We start from the raw sequence: 17,098 nt of genomic DNA, 5'->3' as shown, positions 1-17,098 counted from the left end.
TTTGATTCCATTTACTTCTGCCATTTGCTGTTTAGGCATTTTCAGAATGGGACGGATCCCATGTAGTTGTGTGATTCTGTCACAACATGCCAGCGTGACTCTGAACGCCTTTGTGCTGAATTGTTGACTGCTGAATAGTTTGCAATGTCATCAAAAAGCCCTGGTGAGAAGAAAAGGGATGTATAGTTAACTCGTGGGAGTAAACATCATGTAGTATGAAATTCAGTGGACAGGAGAACTCTGTATTGATAAATAGATGTTGAATAAAATCTGTTTCATGTTTTTTCCCTATGATTGTCTCTCTATGAGTGAGAGCAAATGTTTGTGGTTCAGACATTACACAGAAATGACAAAACTTTGTATCTATCTTAGTAATAATTAGAATCTATCACTTGTAATATTCTCTATCTTAAGGAAACATTTCCTAAAGGGTACTTCAAGGGCTTGCTTCAAAGAAAGAGCAAATTCAGTTGTATTTTACTGAAGATGTTTACATAGCCTCTCCACCTCCTGGTTTTAGCCACTCAGCATGGTGCTTTACTTCAAAGAGGACTTGGTGTCCAATTGGTTGCAATGCAATCAGGTAAACATATTGACCACTCATGCTTCAGATCAAATAAAAATGTTACAAGCATCTGTTTTGCCCAAATTATTCTTTCCCATTCTTGAAACTGAATCTGAAGTTGAAGGCAAAGGGAAAATGGCTCATTTCCATGACTATAAAAAGGTGAGACCATTCTCTTTTTGGAGGAGGGAAGAAGTAGATAGGCATATGAAAACATTTCTTAAAGTGCATGATGCCTTTGAATCAATTATTAAAGATGCTGTAATAATAAATAGCAGTTTACTTTATGCCTGAAAATCATTATGGCTCTGATCTGTCCCTTTGTTTACGGATCCAGATCAGAGTCACTTAGGTATTCAGACTAAATTGGACCCTTGCAAACTGGATCACTTCTATGGTTGAGCTGGTGTTGTTCAGGATTCTTGGGGATCATAAAAATGGAAGGGCTTAGAGCTCTTTCTCCTAAAACAGAATTTTGTGAGGAATGTTATGGACCGCCTGCCCACATTTTCCTGTGGTGTTGGCAAAAAGGGACCTCAACCCAAACCTGCTGAATAAGAATTATTCCAGTTGGGCTCAAGAATCTACACTATTTACAAGTTTTTTGGTGATGCTGCTGCACCCTAAACTTTGAGACTTGCTGCCCTGAGGCCAACATTGTGCTGTATCTGGTTTCACAACCTACCAAACTGGTAAACCGAGAAGCATTTTTCTGACCATTCCTCCATGGGTATCATTTTATTTAATGTATGTGTTTTCTGCACTCAGAAAAAAAGGATTTCAGCAACCCCAAAATTTCATCAGTTTTTAAAAAAATTTCATAGCATGAAGTTTACTTTTCTAAGTTAAAGTGAAATAAATTTAATTTTATCTTGTGATAACTTTTGGTATTATAATGATAATAGGTGAGTACACTAGGCTTAGGATTCATTAATTCATATGCAGAATGCAAGCAACTTGTTTTCATTTACGTAGGCTAAAGAACATATGTTGAATAGGATATAAAATAATTCCCGTTTTCTCCTCATTACACACTTAGCACAGTGCCTGGCAAATAGTAAATGATCCATAAGTGTTAGCTAAGATTATTTTTACTACAACCTGAGCCCTTCCTGTGATTGAGCTACAGGATATCTGTATTAGGATGGTTTTGCTAAAGCCAAATGTATTTCAAGGTCTGGAAAAACACAATTAATTAGGTTCTTTCCTTTCAGGTGTCACTTTCAATAAGCTTATCTCCTGTTGTTGCTGACCTGGTCATGCTGATTGTCAGTCAACAACCTTCCTTATGCAATCACTAGGTGTCAAACACTGTACCGGTGGTTGAGGGGTTCCAGGGATTTCAACATTACCCTAAAGCCTAGATTCCAGTGTGTTCTGGGTTTTTACTAACAACAGCAAAGTAATGTCGTGGAAGGAAGCACAGTGAATTTGGTGGATGGAGAAAATGCAAACTGAGCAGAATGTTTTTCACATTACCCACTTTTGAAGCCCAATTAGTACAATATTATGAAAACATCACGTCTCCTTCACAACGTGATTACCTCTATAGAGTAGAAATAGTAGAAAATCCCTTCATTGTAATTTGGCCAAGTATAGTGAACAAAGACGAGTACTTTACTTGGTAATGGGCTTCTTTTTTAATGGTTGGAAGTTTGCATTCATTCATCCAATAATCCTAGAAAATCTCAGTCTTTTTTTTAAAATTTAAGTACAGTTTACAATGTTGTGTTAATTACCGCTGTACAGCAAAGTAATTCAGTTATACATACATATTCTTTTTTTTAATAGTCTTTTCCATTATGGTTTATCATAGGATAGTGAATATAGTTCTCTGTGCTATACAGTGGGACCTTGTTGTTTATCCATTCTCTATATAAAAGCTTACATCTGCTAACCCAAACCTCCCACTCTATCCCTCCCTCAACCCTCTCCCCCTTGGCAACCACCAGTCTGTTCTCTATGTCCATGATTCTGTTTCCATTTCGTAGATAGGTTCATTTGTATCATATTTTAGATTCCACACATATAAGTGATATCATATGGCATTTGCCTTTCTCTTTCTGACTTACTTCGCTTAGTATGATAATCTCTAGTTGTGAAAATCTCAGTCTTGATCTCTTGAAATTTTGCCTCTTCCACATTCTCTCTATCATATCTTTCTAGTACATTTTTAATACTATTCTTTAAAAAAATTTTTTAATTGTAGTTGATTTACAATGTTGTGTTAGTTTCAGGTGCACAGTAAAGAATATATATATATCCTTTTTTTAAACATCTTTATTGGAGTATAATTGCTTTACAATGTTGTGTTACTTTCTGCTGTATAACAAAGTGAATCAGCTATATGTATACATATAACGCCATATTCCCTCCCTCTTGCGTCTCCCTCCCACCCTCCCTATCCCACCCCTCTATGTGGTCACAAAGCAGCGAGCTGAACTCCCTGTGCTATGCGGCTGCTTCCCACTAGCTATCTATTTTACATTTGGTAGTGTATATATGTCAATGCTACTCTCTCAGTTCATCCCAGCTTACCCTTCCCCCTCCCCGTGTCCTCAAGTCCATTCTCTATGTCTGCGTCCTTATTCCTGTCCTGCCCCTAGGTTCATCAGAACCATTTTTTTTTCTTTTTAGATTCCATATATATGTGTTAGCATACGGTATTTGTTTTTCTCTTTCTGACTTACTTCACTCTGAATGACAGACTCTAAGTCCATCCACCTCACTACAAATAACTCAATTTTGTTTCTTTTTATGGCTGAGTAATATTCCATTGTATATATGTGCCACATCTTCTTTATCCATTCATCTGTCGATGGACACTTAGGTTGCTTCCACGTCCTGGCTACTGTAAGTAGTGCTGCAGTGAACATTGTGGTATATGTCTCTTTTTGAATTATGGTTTTCTTAACGTACAACATGGACCTACTGTATAGCACAGGGAACTCTACTCAATATTTTGTACTAACCTACATGGGAAAAGAATCTGAAAAAGAATATATATATTCTGATCTAGATAAAAGTCAATGTTCAGCTCAAAAGTAGCTGAATATATATATTCTTTTTCAGATTCTTTTCCCATGTAGGTTATATTACAAAATATTGAGTAGAGTTCCTGTGCTATACAACAGGTCCTTGTTGTTTATCTATTTTATATATAGTAGTGTACATAAGTTACTCCCCAAATCCTAATTTATCCCTCTCCCCAACATTTCCGCTTTGGTAACCATAAGTTTGTTTTCTATGTCTTTGAGTCTGTTTCTGTTTTGTAAATAAGTTCATTTCTAGTTCATTTTATGTCTCTCTCATATATTCCATCTCGTGTGTGTCTGCATTAATCCCTGATTCTTTACTTGGATCAGTCTCCCAGTTCTCTAATTCTCTCTTTGGCAAGATTAATCTGTTACTCTACCTCTTACAAATAACTAGTTCTTTCTTCAGTTGTGTTCAATCTGTTTCTTAATCCACTTATTAGTGCATTTCTAGAAGTTCTGTTGGGTTATTTTTCAAATTTTCTTTGTCTTGTTTATAGTGCCTTATTTCTTGCTCGAGGGAAGCTATTCAACCTTCTCTTTCATTTCTGCATAAATATTAAATATATGACTTTTATTTTGTGTCTGATCATTCCAATCTTTGCCGGTCAGACTTTGCTACCTGTTATTTCTATGACTCTCTCTCATGATACTTTGCTACCATGTGTACCTTTGATTTTTGGTTATGAGTTCATGTTCCTTAAAGCTTTATGTGCGAGAATTTGAGGTTGAGATAAAGCTGGGTTTCTCCAGACCCTGGTCTGTGCTGGTTTCATCAAAGTGCAGTCATCCTGTGAGGACTCATGGGAGTTAGACTGTTGGCTTTATTTATTTATCCTCAATAACTTTTTGAGGTATGGTTTACATACCATAAAATTTTCATATTTAAGTTCAACTTTATTTTTGTTCAAACTGTTATAAGACTGTTAATATACAGAGTAAAATCTAGAATGTGACAGAAAGCTGAATGCTTGTTGCATCATTAATTTGATGAAATGGGATGAGACAAACAAAATGACTCAGGCATTTGTAAAATAAAGAATTGTTCATGAAAAATGTGGTTAAAGGGAAATATAAGTAGAATAAGTGGAAGAGGACCAGACAGTTTTATTTGGTTAATTCCTACTCATCACTTAGGGGGCTTTGTGGATACCAGTTCCTCCTGGAAGCCATCCCCCATCTCTCTCAATCCAGCTTAGGTGTCCCTTACAATATAGTCCCAAAACCCATTGTATTTTTTCAATTAGAGTAATTGTCATAATGTGTTCTAAATACTTGGTTTCTTTTCTGAAGTTCCTCTAGAAAGCAGAGGTCATCAAACTCCTGTGGGTCAAATCTGGCCCACTGTCTGTTCCTGTAAATAAAGTTTTATTGGAATACAGTCACACTCATTCATTTATGTACTATGTATAGCTACTTTATGCCATAATGGCAGAGCTAAGTAGTTGCAACAGAGATCATACAGCCTGTAAAACCTAAAATACTCTTTGATTCTTTACCAGAAAAGTTTATTCTACTCTAAAGTTCGTTCTAATCTCTATCAGGGCAGAATAGTGACTGCCTTGTTTGCTGTTTATCTCCAGCACTTACCACGGTGCTTGTCACTAGAAGGAATTAAATAAATAGAGATGAATGTATGGATTGAATAAAAAAGGTTTCAGAGACTTCAGTTTTGGGGTTATGCAGATTTTAGAATGAATTAAATTTAATCAGAGAAACAAATAAATGTGGGTATGTAGGTAAAATCCCATTATAAAGAACTTCACTATAATGTTATATCAGGGAGATAGCTGAGTATCACAAAAATAATCAGGCAAATCTGGGTCCATGCCTGGTCCTACCTCTCATTAGCCACGCAGTTTTGACCAAACTATTTAACCTCATGAGTGTCAGCTTCCTTTTCTAAAGGTGGGACTCATGAGCTGCACCTTTACAAAATGCTATCAGGATTCGATGAGATGCTGTGTACATAGCCTCCAGCACATAACTGGTGCTCATTAAATGTTGGTTCCTTCTTACCTTGTTTCTTTTCTATCATGATGAAGTTATTTCTTTGTCTTTGCAGATGGACTGAAAACAGTCCTTTAGTGATATGGTTCTATTGACCACAAATAAGCCTCCATTACTCATGTTTTCAATGGTCCTGATCCAGAAAAACGTCAATGTTCAACTCAAAAGTGGTGCCCCATTGTTGAAGGCATGAAGCTGAATTTTAATCCTGCCCCAGAAGGCAAGCACCCTTCTTTCCTTCCGTTATTTCACAGTTTAAACATCCCTGCAATAAACACAGAATTCATCTGAGCTTAGAATTTATCTGTAATTTAGAAAAATGACTGAAGTGCTAGAAAAACCAATGGTTTGAGCAGGGGGCATCTTCCAGTTTTGGGTAAGTTCTGCCTAGTATAGTGTGGGTAGAATAACACTGTTCAGTCTCAGTAGGGCCCTTTACACTGTATCAGTCTGTCTGTCAGCTTTGGGAAGCTCACTTAACATCACTGATCTAGTTTTTATTAAAATAAGGGTCCTTCCCACCAAATCACAGGGTTTTTGTGAGGAATAGATAAGATAATATAGGTTTTTAGTGGATAGAAAATTTTTAAATGGTATAGAAATGCAAGTTTCTGCAGTAGCATGCCCACCTCCCTCCTTCTGGGAGGGATCAGAATGCTTCCTTTCTCTCCCTAATGAGTGTAAGGACTCTGACGTAGTGAGAAAGAATGTGTCACTTTGGGACAAATGGTCGAGGTACTCCTCCTCCCTCTGTCACCCAGTAACTGTGTGACCTTGGCAAGTTACCTAACCCTAGTGTCTTCCTTTGTAAAACTTGGTTAAGGATATCTGCTTCACAGGGTTCTTGTAAAGGGTGAGAGGAACTCATATATAGAAATTTCCCATCAAACCCTCACTAAATTGTTGCTACTATTATTTTTATTTTCAAGTCTTATACATTAGGAAAGAGAAATCTTTCAGTGTATGCATTTCAGTAGAATTTCCTTCCAACTGCATGTTTGGAGGTCTCTATCAATTCTTCGCTGTGAGGTTTTCTGCTCCTATTCCTAGAGGCTCCTGAGGCCTTGTTCCAGTTCCCTGCCCTAAGGCTATTGGTACTACGGAGAGGCTGGCAAGAAGAAAATTAGCATTTCCCTTGACATTTAGTGATGAGTCTCTCATCCTTTGTAATAGGCAGAAGTATGAAAATAACGGAACACCTGTAGATGGAGTCTTCATTAGGTGACAGGTCGCCCTTTCTGCAATAATTATTCATATGAGTCATTATATTGTGCTTGAAACATCTGCTTGACAAATCCCTTTGGAGCCACACTTTGAACATAACTCAAGGCTTATCCCCCTTGATAGTAAAAATAAGCCACTCTACGGCCTAAAGCAACATGACATTTGCTAGCAGATATCAATATTTTTCCATCTGAGATTTAGTTGATCCTAAGCAGCCAAAAAATACCAGATGCCTCTAAGTTTATTATTCATCATTATTGTTCTTATCTTTATGTATTATTAAGATCCAACAGAGTGATATTAAGATAGTTCATATGAGTGCCCCTTTTTCTCATATTAGTTCAACGTTTTTCTCAGAAGTCTTCTCGTTCACAAATGCCCAAGAAAATAGCTAGGCAAAGGAAAAATCTAGGTGGAAAATTGAAAGAACTTCTCTAGCACATTCCAAAGATAGAGAGGGGGGCATGTCTCCACACATAGTTCTTCCATCTATCACTGCACACTGCAACTGAATTGATATTTAAATATGTGTGATGGGTCCAAAATAGCTAGCACTTCTGTATTTCCCTCTGTTATGGAGGGTAGAGATATGCTTACAAAAGCTCTTCTAATACTTGAGAGAAAATTCTAGTCATTTTAAAATTAAAATCTATAAAAGTTTTCCCTTATCTTTCCTAATATTTTTTCCACCTCAAATCCATCCACTGGGCCTTGTAGAGATTAACAGACTCCAGGCTAAGAACTCCTAGACCTGTAGTGACAACCTACATCACTTTCAATATGACGTGGAAATAAGAGAACACTCAGTATCTAAGCGAAGATGCGTAAGATTCATTTAAAATCTCTCAGAGTTCTCTCCAACATTACTTGCAGGCAATCAGTGATTCTCTATCCCTTTATATTTGAAGACATGTCTAAGAAAAGGGAATTTTTCTTGTGTAGAGCCAAGTATAGATTTACTCCTACTGACATTTTGTCCAGAGTATTACTCTAGGAAATTGTTTCCTTTTATGACTTTGTTCCCTCAAGCCACACAAGCCTGAGGAAAGACAACCAAAGTATGAAGGCAGAAGTAGGCCATATCATAGCAGCAGTCTTTGATTTTAGCCACCCTAGCTCTGGACTGGTGTACAGTCGTCTGACTATTGCTCTCTAACAGTAACTGGAAGGACCCTTTGATGCAAAATATGACATAATTATTATTTATCAATGATAGTCATAGCTACATTTATTGAACATTTCTTATTTACCAGGCACTTCTCTAAGTACTTTATGTATTTTTGTCCTGTAATCCTCACAGCAATCCTGCTAGATGGGCACTACTATTATTAATTTTATAAATGAAGAAATTTGCCGCCATTCACAGAGCTAATAGGTGGTGGAACAGAGACTCACACTTGGCCTGACTCCATCCTCTCAGCTACACGCCCACCCTCCAGATGAGAGCAACCTTGGGATTTTACTGTACGGTTATCTTGGACATGGATCCCTGCCCTACACTGTGCATTATACACAATAGGATTCTGGCACCTACTTCCGGTTTCTCAGACTGCAGAACTGGGGAGGTCTTATTGATGAGAACAGCCTCAGTCTGGCCTGGGCCGTTATCTGTTCTGTCAGGTCCTGCTGAGGGACTCTTGGGTGTCCCACGCCGTTCTTGTTCCATCCTGCTCCAGTCTCGGATGGTTATGTCCTCTTTATTCTGACTCTTTTCTCAGCGCACATGATTACTCAGCCTTTGCCAGAGCGTCACAGTCAGGAGGGAGCTTGCTAAAGAGTGCTGACCTCTCCCGCGTGTGTCTTGCATGAACCCCAGGATAGCTGCACAGTGCTAGAATGCTCTGTCTTATTAGCAATGTGAACACTTTGTGCTGTGTCAGTAACTTTGTCTACCTGCGATTCTGCCCTTCCTGGCCCTTTATTCTCCAGCCAGCTGTGCCTGTGATCTCCAGGCTGTCGTGACCAGAGGGCAGAAGTTGCTTTCCTCACTTTCCCAGGAAGAGGAACTTCCTGATTGGGGTCTGAGCTGAAGCAGCTTTTCCTGTATTGCAATCTTTGGGGTATTTTCATGAACTATTCCATGTCACTACACAAGAGGTGCAGGTGGTGGGGCAGCATTCGGTCATTCATGATACATTTATTAAGCACCAATTGTGTTCCAAGCATTCTGCTGAGCACTGGGGTTGCCATGGCGACCAAGATAGAAATTGTTTCTGCTTTCATAGTTTACTGTTTTTGAATGAATCAGACCCATGAAGAGGCTATTGTAATGTGATTTGATAAAGACTCTGATAAGGCAATAACAGAGCATTTTGAGAGCACATAGAAGGGACACCTACTCCAGACTTGAAGGGCTGGGGCAAATTACCTAGAGGAAGTGACATCTGAGACTTAAAGAAGTTGAGTCAGAAGAAGTTAGGCAGGTAAAGAGATTGGTAGTTGGGTAGCAAGGAAGAGAAAGAATGTTCAAGAAAGAGGTAATAGCAAATTCAAAGGCCTACAGGCAAAGAAGAACACATGTAGGGCCTGGGTGACCACAATTAGCTCAGGATAGCTGAAGTGGAGTTTGAAATAGGGTGTAGCAAGATATGAAGCTGAACTAATGAACAGGGGTAGGGAAATGAAGGGTAGCTATCATTTAATCTTACTCTGTATCTCATGGGTACCACTTGCTTTCAACAGACTAACCTACTTGGGTATTTAGTGGCAGGGGATGGGACTGAGGAGTAACATTTGTTAAGTCCTGCTGTGTGCTGAGGATGATGGAAGGTCTCAGAGACCTTTGGTCCTGGACCTCAGCCCATACCATCCAGGGACCCCAAGCCAGCCAAGTGCCTCCCTGGCCCGGGTAGAATCCCTTGCAATTCGAGACATGCCAGAGTCTTCCTTCTGCTGTTTCCAGCAGTGCTCCCCACTCTAAAAACTAGTGCCCTTAATCAAGTTCCCCTCTGCTATCTCTTCTGCTGCTACATCCACAGCCAGGCCTGACATGGCCACTCTTACTGGGGTTGACCTCACTGCACCACCAGGTACCAGGGACTGAGCCAGCCCTTTCACATTCACCAGCAACTCTACTTGTAGGGGCAGTTATCTCCATTTGTACAAAGTGGGAAACTGAGGCTCAGGGACATCAAATTATTTGTCACAAGCCACAAAGCTATAAGTGGTAAGGCAGAATTTGGACATGGTCTGATTTCAAAGCCACTACAATCACACAACTGTGCCTCTTTCCCTGTCAGCATTATAGTTCTTATTAGGATCCTTCAAGTCTGCTCTTTAGGTTTTCTTATTGATACTTTTCTTGAAGATGAGTCCCCCAAAGATTGGGTCAGATGCATCCAAGGGACCTCTCCAAGAGTTGTCCCTTACATGTGTCCCTCCTACAGAGGAAGCACTGAATTCAGACACCACAGACCTTCAGGGTATGTTCAATAACCAACAGCAGCATGCCCTACCAGGCTCTATCCCCAAGATTTAAGGCAACCTTCACTACCCCACTTTGATTAAGAATATGACAATAATTTCTGATGTTGGCAAGCATTTTAAAATTCCTCCCAAGGGATTTGGTGATTTTTTTTATGTGGGTAGATACTTAGGCAGCCCTTGGCCTATCTGAGCATATCGCCTACGTGGGATTCGCAGACGAGGTTTCTTCTTTGCGACCCTCCCCAGATTCTCACTGCATGTTGTTTTTGGTTTACTTTTATTTTTGTCACCTTTTCTCACTACCATTTTAATGTTAATTTTCATGCTAAATAGAATAGGTTTTCCTGTCCCTCTGCTCCCTCCTGCCTCTTCTCTCAAACACCAATAAAGCCCAGGGACAAGTCTTATAGAGTCTAGCAGTGGAGATGGACGTATTCACTAGCGAGCGCTCCAGCTTCAGACAGGGATACTAATGAATCAGTCACAAGCTTTTATTAAGTGTTTCTTCGCTAAAAGCATAGCTTTCCTTGCAGCCATTTGGCTCTGGCTCTGGCTCTGTACTGCTGAAGGTAGTCTAGACCCTGTCACTAATTACTCTTCTTCCTGGTAGCAAGTAGAAGAAGCAATTTTCAAATTGTTTTTATTGATCACAGGGCCATTTCTCCAGAATACTACTCTCTATAAAAAAGGGGATATAATTATTTCCAGTTAACATAGTCAAAAGATTTTATAGAGGAAGGCAGTTTATGTAGTAGTTAGAAGTACACAATTTGGAGTCAACAGAGCTGAGGGTGAATTCTTGGCTCTATCCTTTACTAACTGGGGTAAGTCACCTAAATTCTTTGAACCTCAGTTTCTCCCTCTGCAAAATGGGAATAATATTAGTTCATAGGGCTGATATAAGGATTAAGTTAGTAGAGATTAAATAAGAGTAAATAGTTTGGCTCAGGAGGTATGGTTATTATTGTTGTTGCTTATTATTATCAAGAAAGCCATCTACCTGTCTCTCTTCAGGCCAATCTGATATATTTTCATCTGTTCCTTGTGATTCTCTTTTCTCCATACAAATTCTCATTCTCCTTCAAAGGTAAGGCATGATCTTTCTTTCAGGAATACTCTGACTCTTACCTTTCATGATTACATGATAAAATTAAGGCTTAAAGAAATTGAAGTTGACTTCTTGTTTTCATTTAGCCTTCTTCATTAAGATGACTGTTTTCATTGCAGAATGATGAGGTGGAGCTTGTCCGAACTGGCTATGGGAAGGATATGGTAAAAATTCTCCATATTCAGCGAGATGGAAAATATCACAGCATTAAAGAAGTGGCAACTTCAGTGCAACTTACTCTGAGATCCAAAAAAGATTACCTGCATGGAGACAATTCAGACCTCATCCCTACCGACACCATCAAGAACACAGTTCATGTCCTGGCAAAGTTCAAAGGCGTATGCGTCATTCTACTTCTTAGATGCTGCCCATCTGGATGCAGAAATCACCGTACTATATTATGAGGATACTACTTGCTTATTTCAAGTTCCCTGTACTTTTTAACCCTATTTTTACATTTAAACCATTGAAAAAAATTCCTTTTCTATTCTAAAAGTCTCAGCTTTACAGAAAATCTTGCTTTTTTTTTTTTAAACTCACCTTTTTATTCTCTTTTCTTTTCTTCTTTTTTTCCCATTTGTTCTCTTTTCTTGGTTCTCAACTCACTACAACATCTTTTAGGCAGAGAATCCTACTTGACAAATTTACATGTTATCTCTTAATTAGGATCATTGGCAAATCAAGGCCCTGAGAAGATTTCAGAATAGAATTTTACACATTTTTGTCAGGCAATTATTTGAGTCCTATTATTTTTTTCTTTTAGAATGATGTGCATTTATAGAAGAAACTACCATTTCTCTTCTTGGTATTGCTCTAGAAGAAAATCAAGTATCAGATACATTTCGAGATCTGTCCAACTTTTAATACCTTCCTGATTTTCCCAACTCCGTGACCACTTAGTGTCCACATTTGGTGGTAGTTGTACTTTTCAGAAGGGTCTTGGAACTGATAGACTCTAATCTCTTAGCACTTTTACCTCAGGTTTCTCTAAGTGTGAGTGAAACTGTGCTGGACGACCAGCAGATTTCTGGGCAATTCAAGATAATTTTTTTATTTGCTAAGAGTCTAGAAAGGCAAGAAATGTAGACTGGGAAGCTTCTTTTCTCATGCTTTTGCATGAAATTCACACCCATAATGCACGAAATGAACAAACTAATTTTTTTTAGAAACTTATTTATTTATTTATTTATGGCTGCATTGCGTCTTTGTTGCTGCATGCGGGCTTTCTCTAGTTGCGGCGAGCGGGGTCTAATCTTCGTTGCGGTGCGCGGGCTTCTCATTGTGGTGGCTTCTCTTGTTGCGGAGCACGAGCTCTAGGCACGCGGGCTTCAGTAGTTGTGGCTCGCAGGCTCTAGAGCGCAGGCTCAGTAGTTGTGGTGCACGGGCTTAGTTGCTCTGCAGCATGTGGGATCTTCCCAGACCAGGGCTCGAACCCGTGTCTCCTAAATTGGCAGGCAGATTCTTAACCATTGTGCCACCAGGGAAGCCCGAACAAACTAATTGAAATATTATTTCTGCAAGGTCTGTCTACACCCTGAACCTTTCTCTTGCTAATCAGAATGGCCCAGCAAGTATAGGCAGGGCTATGGAAAAAGGCATTGCTTTCTTTAAAAATGAATTGAAAATAAGCTCTGTACTGTGTTAGAGAAGAGGGTCTCTATATAACACAAATTCTTATATTTCCTGTACTATGTGAGAAGTACAGAAAAGTGAAAGAATGGACCTGGATGTTAAAACCAATTTAAATGTATTCATTGTAGATAGAGTGACTGTATAATTTCTTATCCAAACCAGGATACTTTTCAGAGTGAAATAGGATGTTTATTAATAATTATTCTGAGACAACAGGTATAAAACAAAACTATTCTTGGGAAACCTATACAGTCTAGCTTAATTATAGGCAAAGCCATAAATAATCTGTAGACTGTACTAGGACCATAAAACATTGCCTAGAGATTAACCTGAAGAATTTGGACGGAAGAAGGGAGCTGCTTTATGGGGGTGGAGAGCTGGGGATGGTCAATAGAAGGCCTGTTTGCAAGGCAAGGAAGCTGAAGTGACCCTTCATTAACATTTTTCTTTGGGAAACTGGGAGGTCTGTTTCCCAGCCTCATGAAGAGAGAAGAGTGTTTTGAAGTATCCTGCAGTACTTTAGCTGCCATGGGTGATGACTGAGCTCACCGTGAGGAGAATCTGAACGTTAAATTCCTTTTTGCTCATCCACTGATGGATAGACACATCCTCTCCTGCACACAGTTTTCTTTTAAAAACAGGATAGTCTCACCTGGTGATGGTGATCCATTAACTACACTTAGGAGCCCTTGTGAGAAATTGGGATTAGGACCAATTCATCTCTAATTCTTTCTTATTCTTTGTTTCTCTGATTCTAAAAAACACTTTATCAGGAAAGAGAGTCCCATGGATATTTAAAAATGATTTTTAAGTGGGGCAAGTATTTCTGATCATTCACATTTATTTCTTTTTACAGATCAAAAGCATAGAAACGTTTGCTGTGAATATCTGTGAGCATTTCCTTTCTTCTTTTAACCATGTTATTCGAGTTCAAGTCTATGTGGAAGAAGTCCCTTGGAAACGTTTTGAAAAGGTTACCTCACTTATTCGTGCTCTCAGTTTAATTAAAGAAATTGGCTTTATGACATATGTTGAAATTTTACTGGAAATAATTTTTTTTTCTAATTTTCAGAATGGAGTTAAGCATGTCCATGCATTTATTCATACTCCCACTGGAACGCACTTCTGTGAGGTTGAACAGTTGAGGAGTGGTGAGAAAATGTTTTTCATGTTTTGATTCTGCAATAGCAATTTCAGTTTTTTTTTTCTTCTAAACAACTCTGTTTATTAACACCAAGGAAAACTGTAGAGAATTTTGAAGTCTTTTAAATCTGAGATGGGAATGAACAGTGTGACCCTGGATTACATTAAAGAACTATCTGCTTTTTATCTTAAAAATATAAATATGAAATAATAACCTTTGCAACAAACCTGGGGGTTGAGTGATCATTTTTATTGCATGATTTTGAAGTGAGGGAAAAAAAGACACAGGCTGACAAAAGCTCAAATCTCTGAATTTTCTGACCAGTTATTTTTGTACCATACCATGCTATGATTATAATAACCTTTATAGGAAATATCTAGAAAATAACAATCACATTTCCTTGAAATTTTGTCATAATAATAAAACCACTGATATTATTATAGTTACCATAAAATAAACCTCCTTTAAATATAGCAGTGACAATTATATAATTATTTCTATTTACCAAGAAATCTAAAAATTAACTGAGGAACATAATTACAATATAGACCTTATTAGTACTGATGATTGAACTTAGCAAAGTGTGTCTTCCACTGATTTGTTGAGGTTGTCAGAGCAGAGTTCAATAATTGACTAAGAGTTAGACTGGAGGACCTCTAAGAACCATAGAACCACCATGGTAGAAATGTCTCTATCCTAATAAAAAATAAACTTTAATGATCATTATAAATTGAGAGTGTGAACTCTGAAATTTTTTCTTTTCTATTTTCCTTTTCTCTTTTCTTCTCCTTTCCTTCCCTTTCCTGCTTGTTTCTTTCATTTCATTTCTTTTCCTTTCTGTATCTCTTTTTCTTTCTTCTCTAGCTCTCTTCAGTAAGAATTTGAGGTGACGTCTCATGAATGTCAGAAATATTAAAAGGTTAATAAAATATAAGTTCCTCTCATCTAAGGTCTATTGGATAATGCCTTCCCTTAGGAAGTCCTTGTGTTTTAGCTATCATTTAATATTTTTCCCTATCTGTATTAAATTCTAGACACAGCCAGGGCCTTCTCAGTGTTTGATTAACAGTTGTGAAATTATTATTATATAAGGAAGACTGAATAACTAGTTGTTAAGTTGAAAAGGTAATGATTTTTTTAATCCTCTAAATCTGTAGCCATGTGATATATTAACTTGTTGACTGAGCTGTTTGTTAGTTAAAATGTAACTTCCTTTCTTTCCTTCCTTCTTTCTTGCTTTATGTATGTGACTTTGGAGGAGAGAGAGAGGTTCCTGATTCCCCAGGCCAGTGTTTTCCTACCCAAATCACAGTGAATACCCCTGTAAAATTATAAACTCTAAACTGGCACTTCCCAGCAGAAATATAATGCAAGCCACATATCTAATTTAAAAATTTCCTAGTAGTCACATTAGAAAAGTAGAAACAAATTAACTTTAATAATACTTTTTATTTAACCTAATATATCCAAAATGCCACTTACATATATAATAAATACAAAAATTATTAATGAAATATTTAATATTATTTTTTAAATTAAGTATTTGAATTTCTGTGTGTATTTTATATTTACAGGACGTCTCATTTCTCATTTACCATATTCCAAGGGCTTCATAGCCACATGTGGCTAGTGGCTGCCATATTGGTTAGCTCTAAACCACTTTGAGTGATTTTTACAGTACTTAACATGTTTCTCATTCCACTTTTAATTATGTAAAATAATAGCAGGGTCTAGAATTAGATTTCAGGAGAGCTAACTAAAAAGATAAGAGCCTGTATAACATATATTTATGTCATTGATTTAAATACTATTCATTCAATAATGATTTTGAGGACTTGTTAGGTATACTAACGGTGGTAGATTCAGATGTGAATAAGACATTCTCTGACCCTAGTGAGTTCACAGTAGATGAATATTAGGAGATAGACTTATAAATAGATTTATTGCAATATGAGGGGCTAAAGACCACTATGAAAGAATTAAAGGTATGCTATGGGAGTAAAGAGATGCAGAAAACTAACTCTTCCTAGGGCAGTCTGGAAGGTTTGATGGGGGAGGAGGAAATATTCCAACTGACTTGAAAAATGATTCAGAATGTGCTGGACATAGAAAGGGGAAAGGAAATTACAGGCAGAAGAAACAGAATGTACATGGGTAGGAGTCATGAAGAGTGGAAGAGGGAAACAAATATTTTGAGCATCTGCCTTATGTAGATCACCATACTAGGCAAATGATTTTAGTGTTGAAAGGGCAAAGCATTTGTGCAACAGTAGCAGGTTGAAGGGTCCAGTTTTTAGAATGTAAGGAGTAGAGACGAGGATGAAGAGCTTGGTTTGGGTCTAATGTACCATACTAGCAAGATTGGCCTAACTAGGGAATTCCTGGCAGTCCAGTGGTTAGGACTCTGCACTTTCACTGTTGAGGGTCCAGGTTTGATCTCTGGTCGGGAGACTAAGATCCTGCAAGCCGTGCAGCATGGCCAAAAAAAAAAAATTGGTGTAACTAGGAGGCAGTTTTTGCATGGTAGTTAAGTCCATAGGTCTTGTCAGATTAAACTGTTTTCTTGTTGTTTGTTGTTTTGTTTGTTTTTTTTACTGCTTTGCTATTTTTATTAACAAATTTTTTTAAACCATTTTTTAAATTGAAGTATAGTTAATTTACAATGTTGTGTTAGTTTCAGGTGTACAGTAAAGTGATTCAGTTATACACACACACACATACATACATGTATATGTATATATATATTCTTTTTCAGATTCTTTTCCATTAGAGATTATTATAAGATACTGAATATAGTCCCATGTACTATACAGTAGGTCCCTGTTGTTTATCTATTTTATATATAGTAGTGTGTATATGTTAATCCTAAATTCCCAATTTATCTCCCCCCACTCCTTCTATCCCCTTTGGTAACCATAAGTTTGTTTTCTGTTTCTGTGGGTCTATTTTTATTT

General features: G+C 37.8%; 1 protein-coding gene across 1 annotated transcript in view; it reads left to right on the top strand.

Annotated features, from left to right (window-relative positions):
* The first annotated feature begins 529 nt into the window (after positions 1-529).
* LOC132360350 (uricase) overlaps positions 530-17,098 on the top strand; it is a 40,642-nt gene continuing 24,073 nt past the window's right edge. The window contains exons 1-4 of the mRNA XM_059915445.1: positions 530-727; positions 11,488-11,706; positions 13,857-13,973; positions 14,073-14,151. Of these exons, the coding sequence (XP_059771428.1) occupies positions 530-727; positions 11,488-11,706; positions 13,857-13,973; positions 14,073-14,151 (613 nt within the window). The remainder of the gene's footprint in view (positions 728-11,487; positions 11,707-13,856; positions 13,974-14,072; positions 14,152-17,098) is intronic.

Source organism: Balaenoptera ricei, chromosome 1, assembly GCF_028023285.1.
Source record: "Balaenoptera ricei isolate mBalRic1 chromosome 1, mBalRic1.hap2, whole genome shotgun sequence".
NCBI lineage: Eukaryota > Metazoa > Chordata > Mammalia > Artiodactyla > Balaenopteridae > Balaenoptera > Balaenoptera ricei.
Note: the sequence above shows the minus strand (reverse complement) of the source record. Positions and strands in the feature narration are given on the sequence as shown.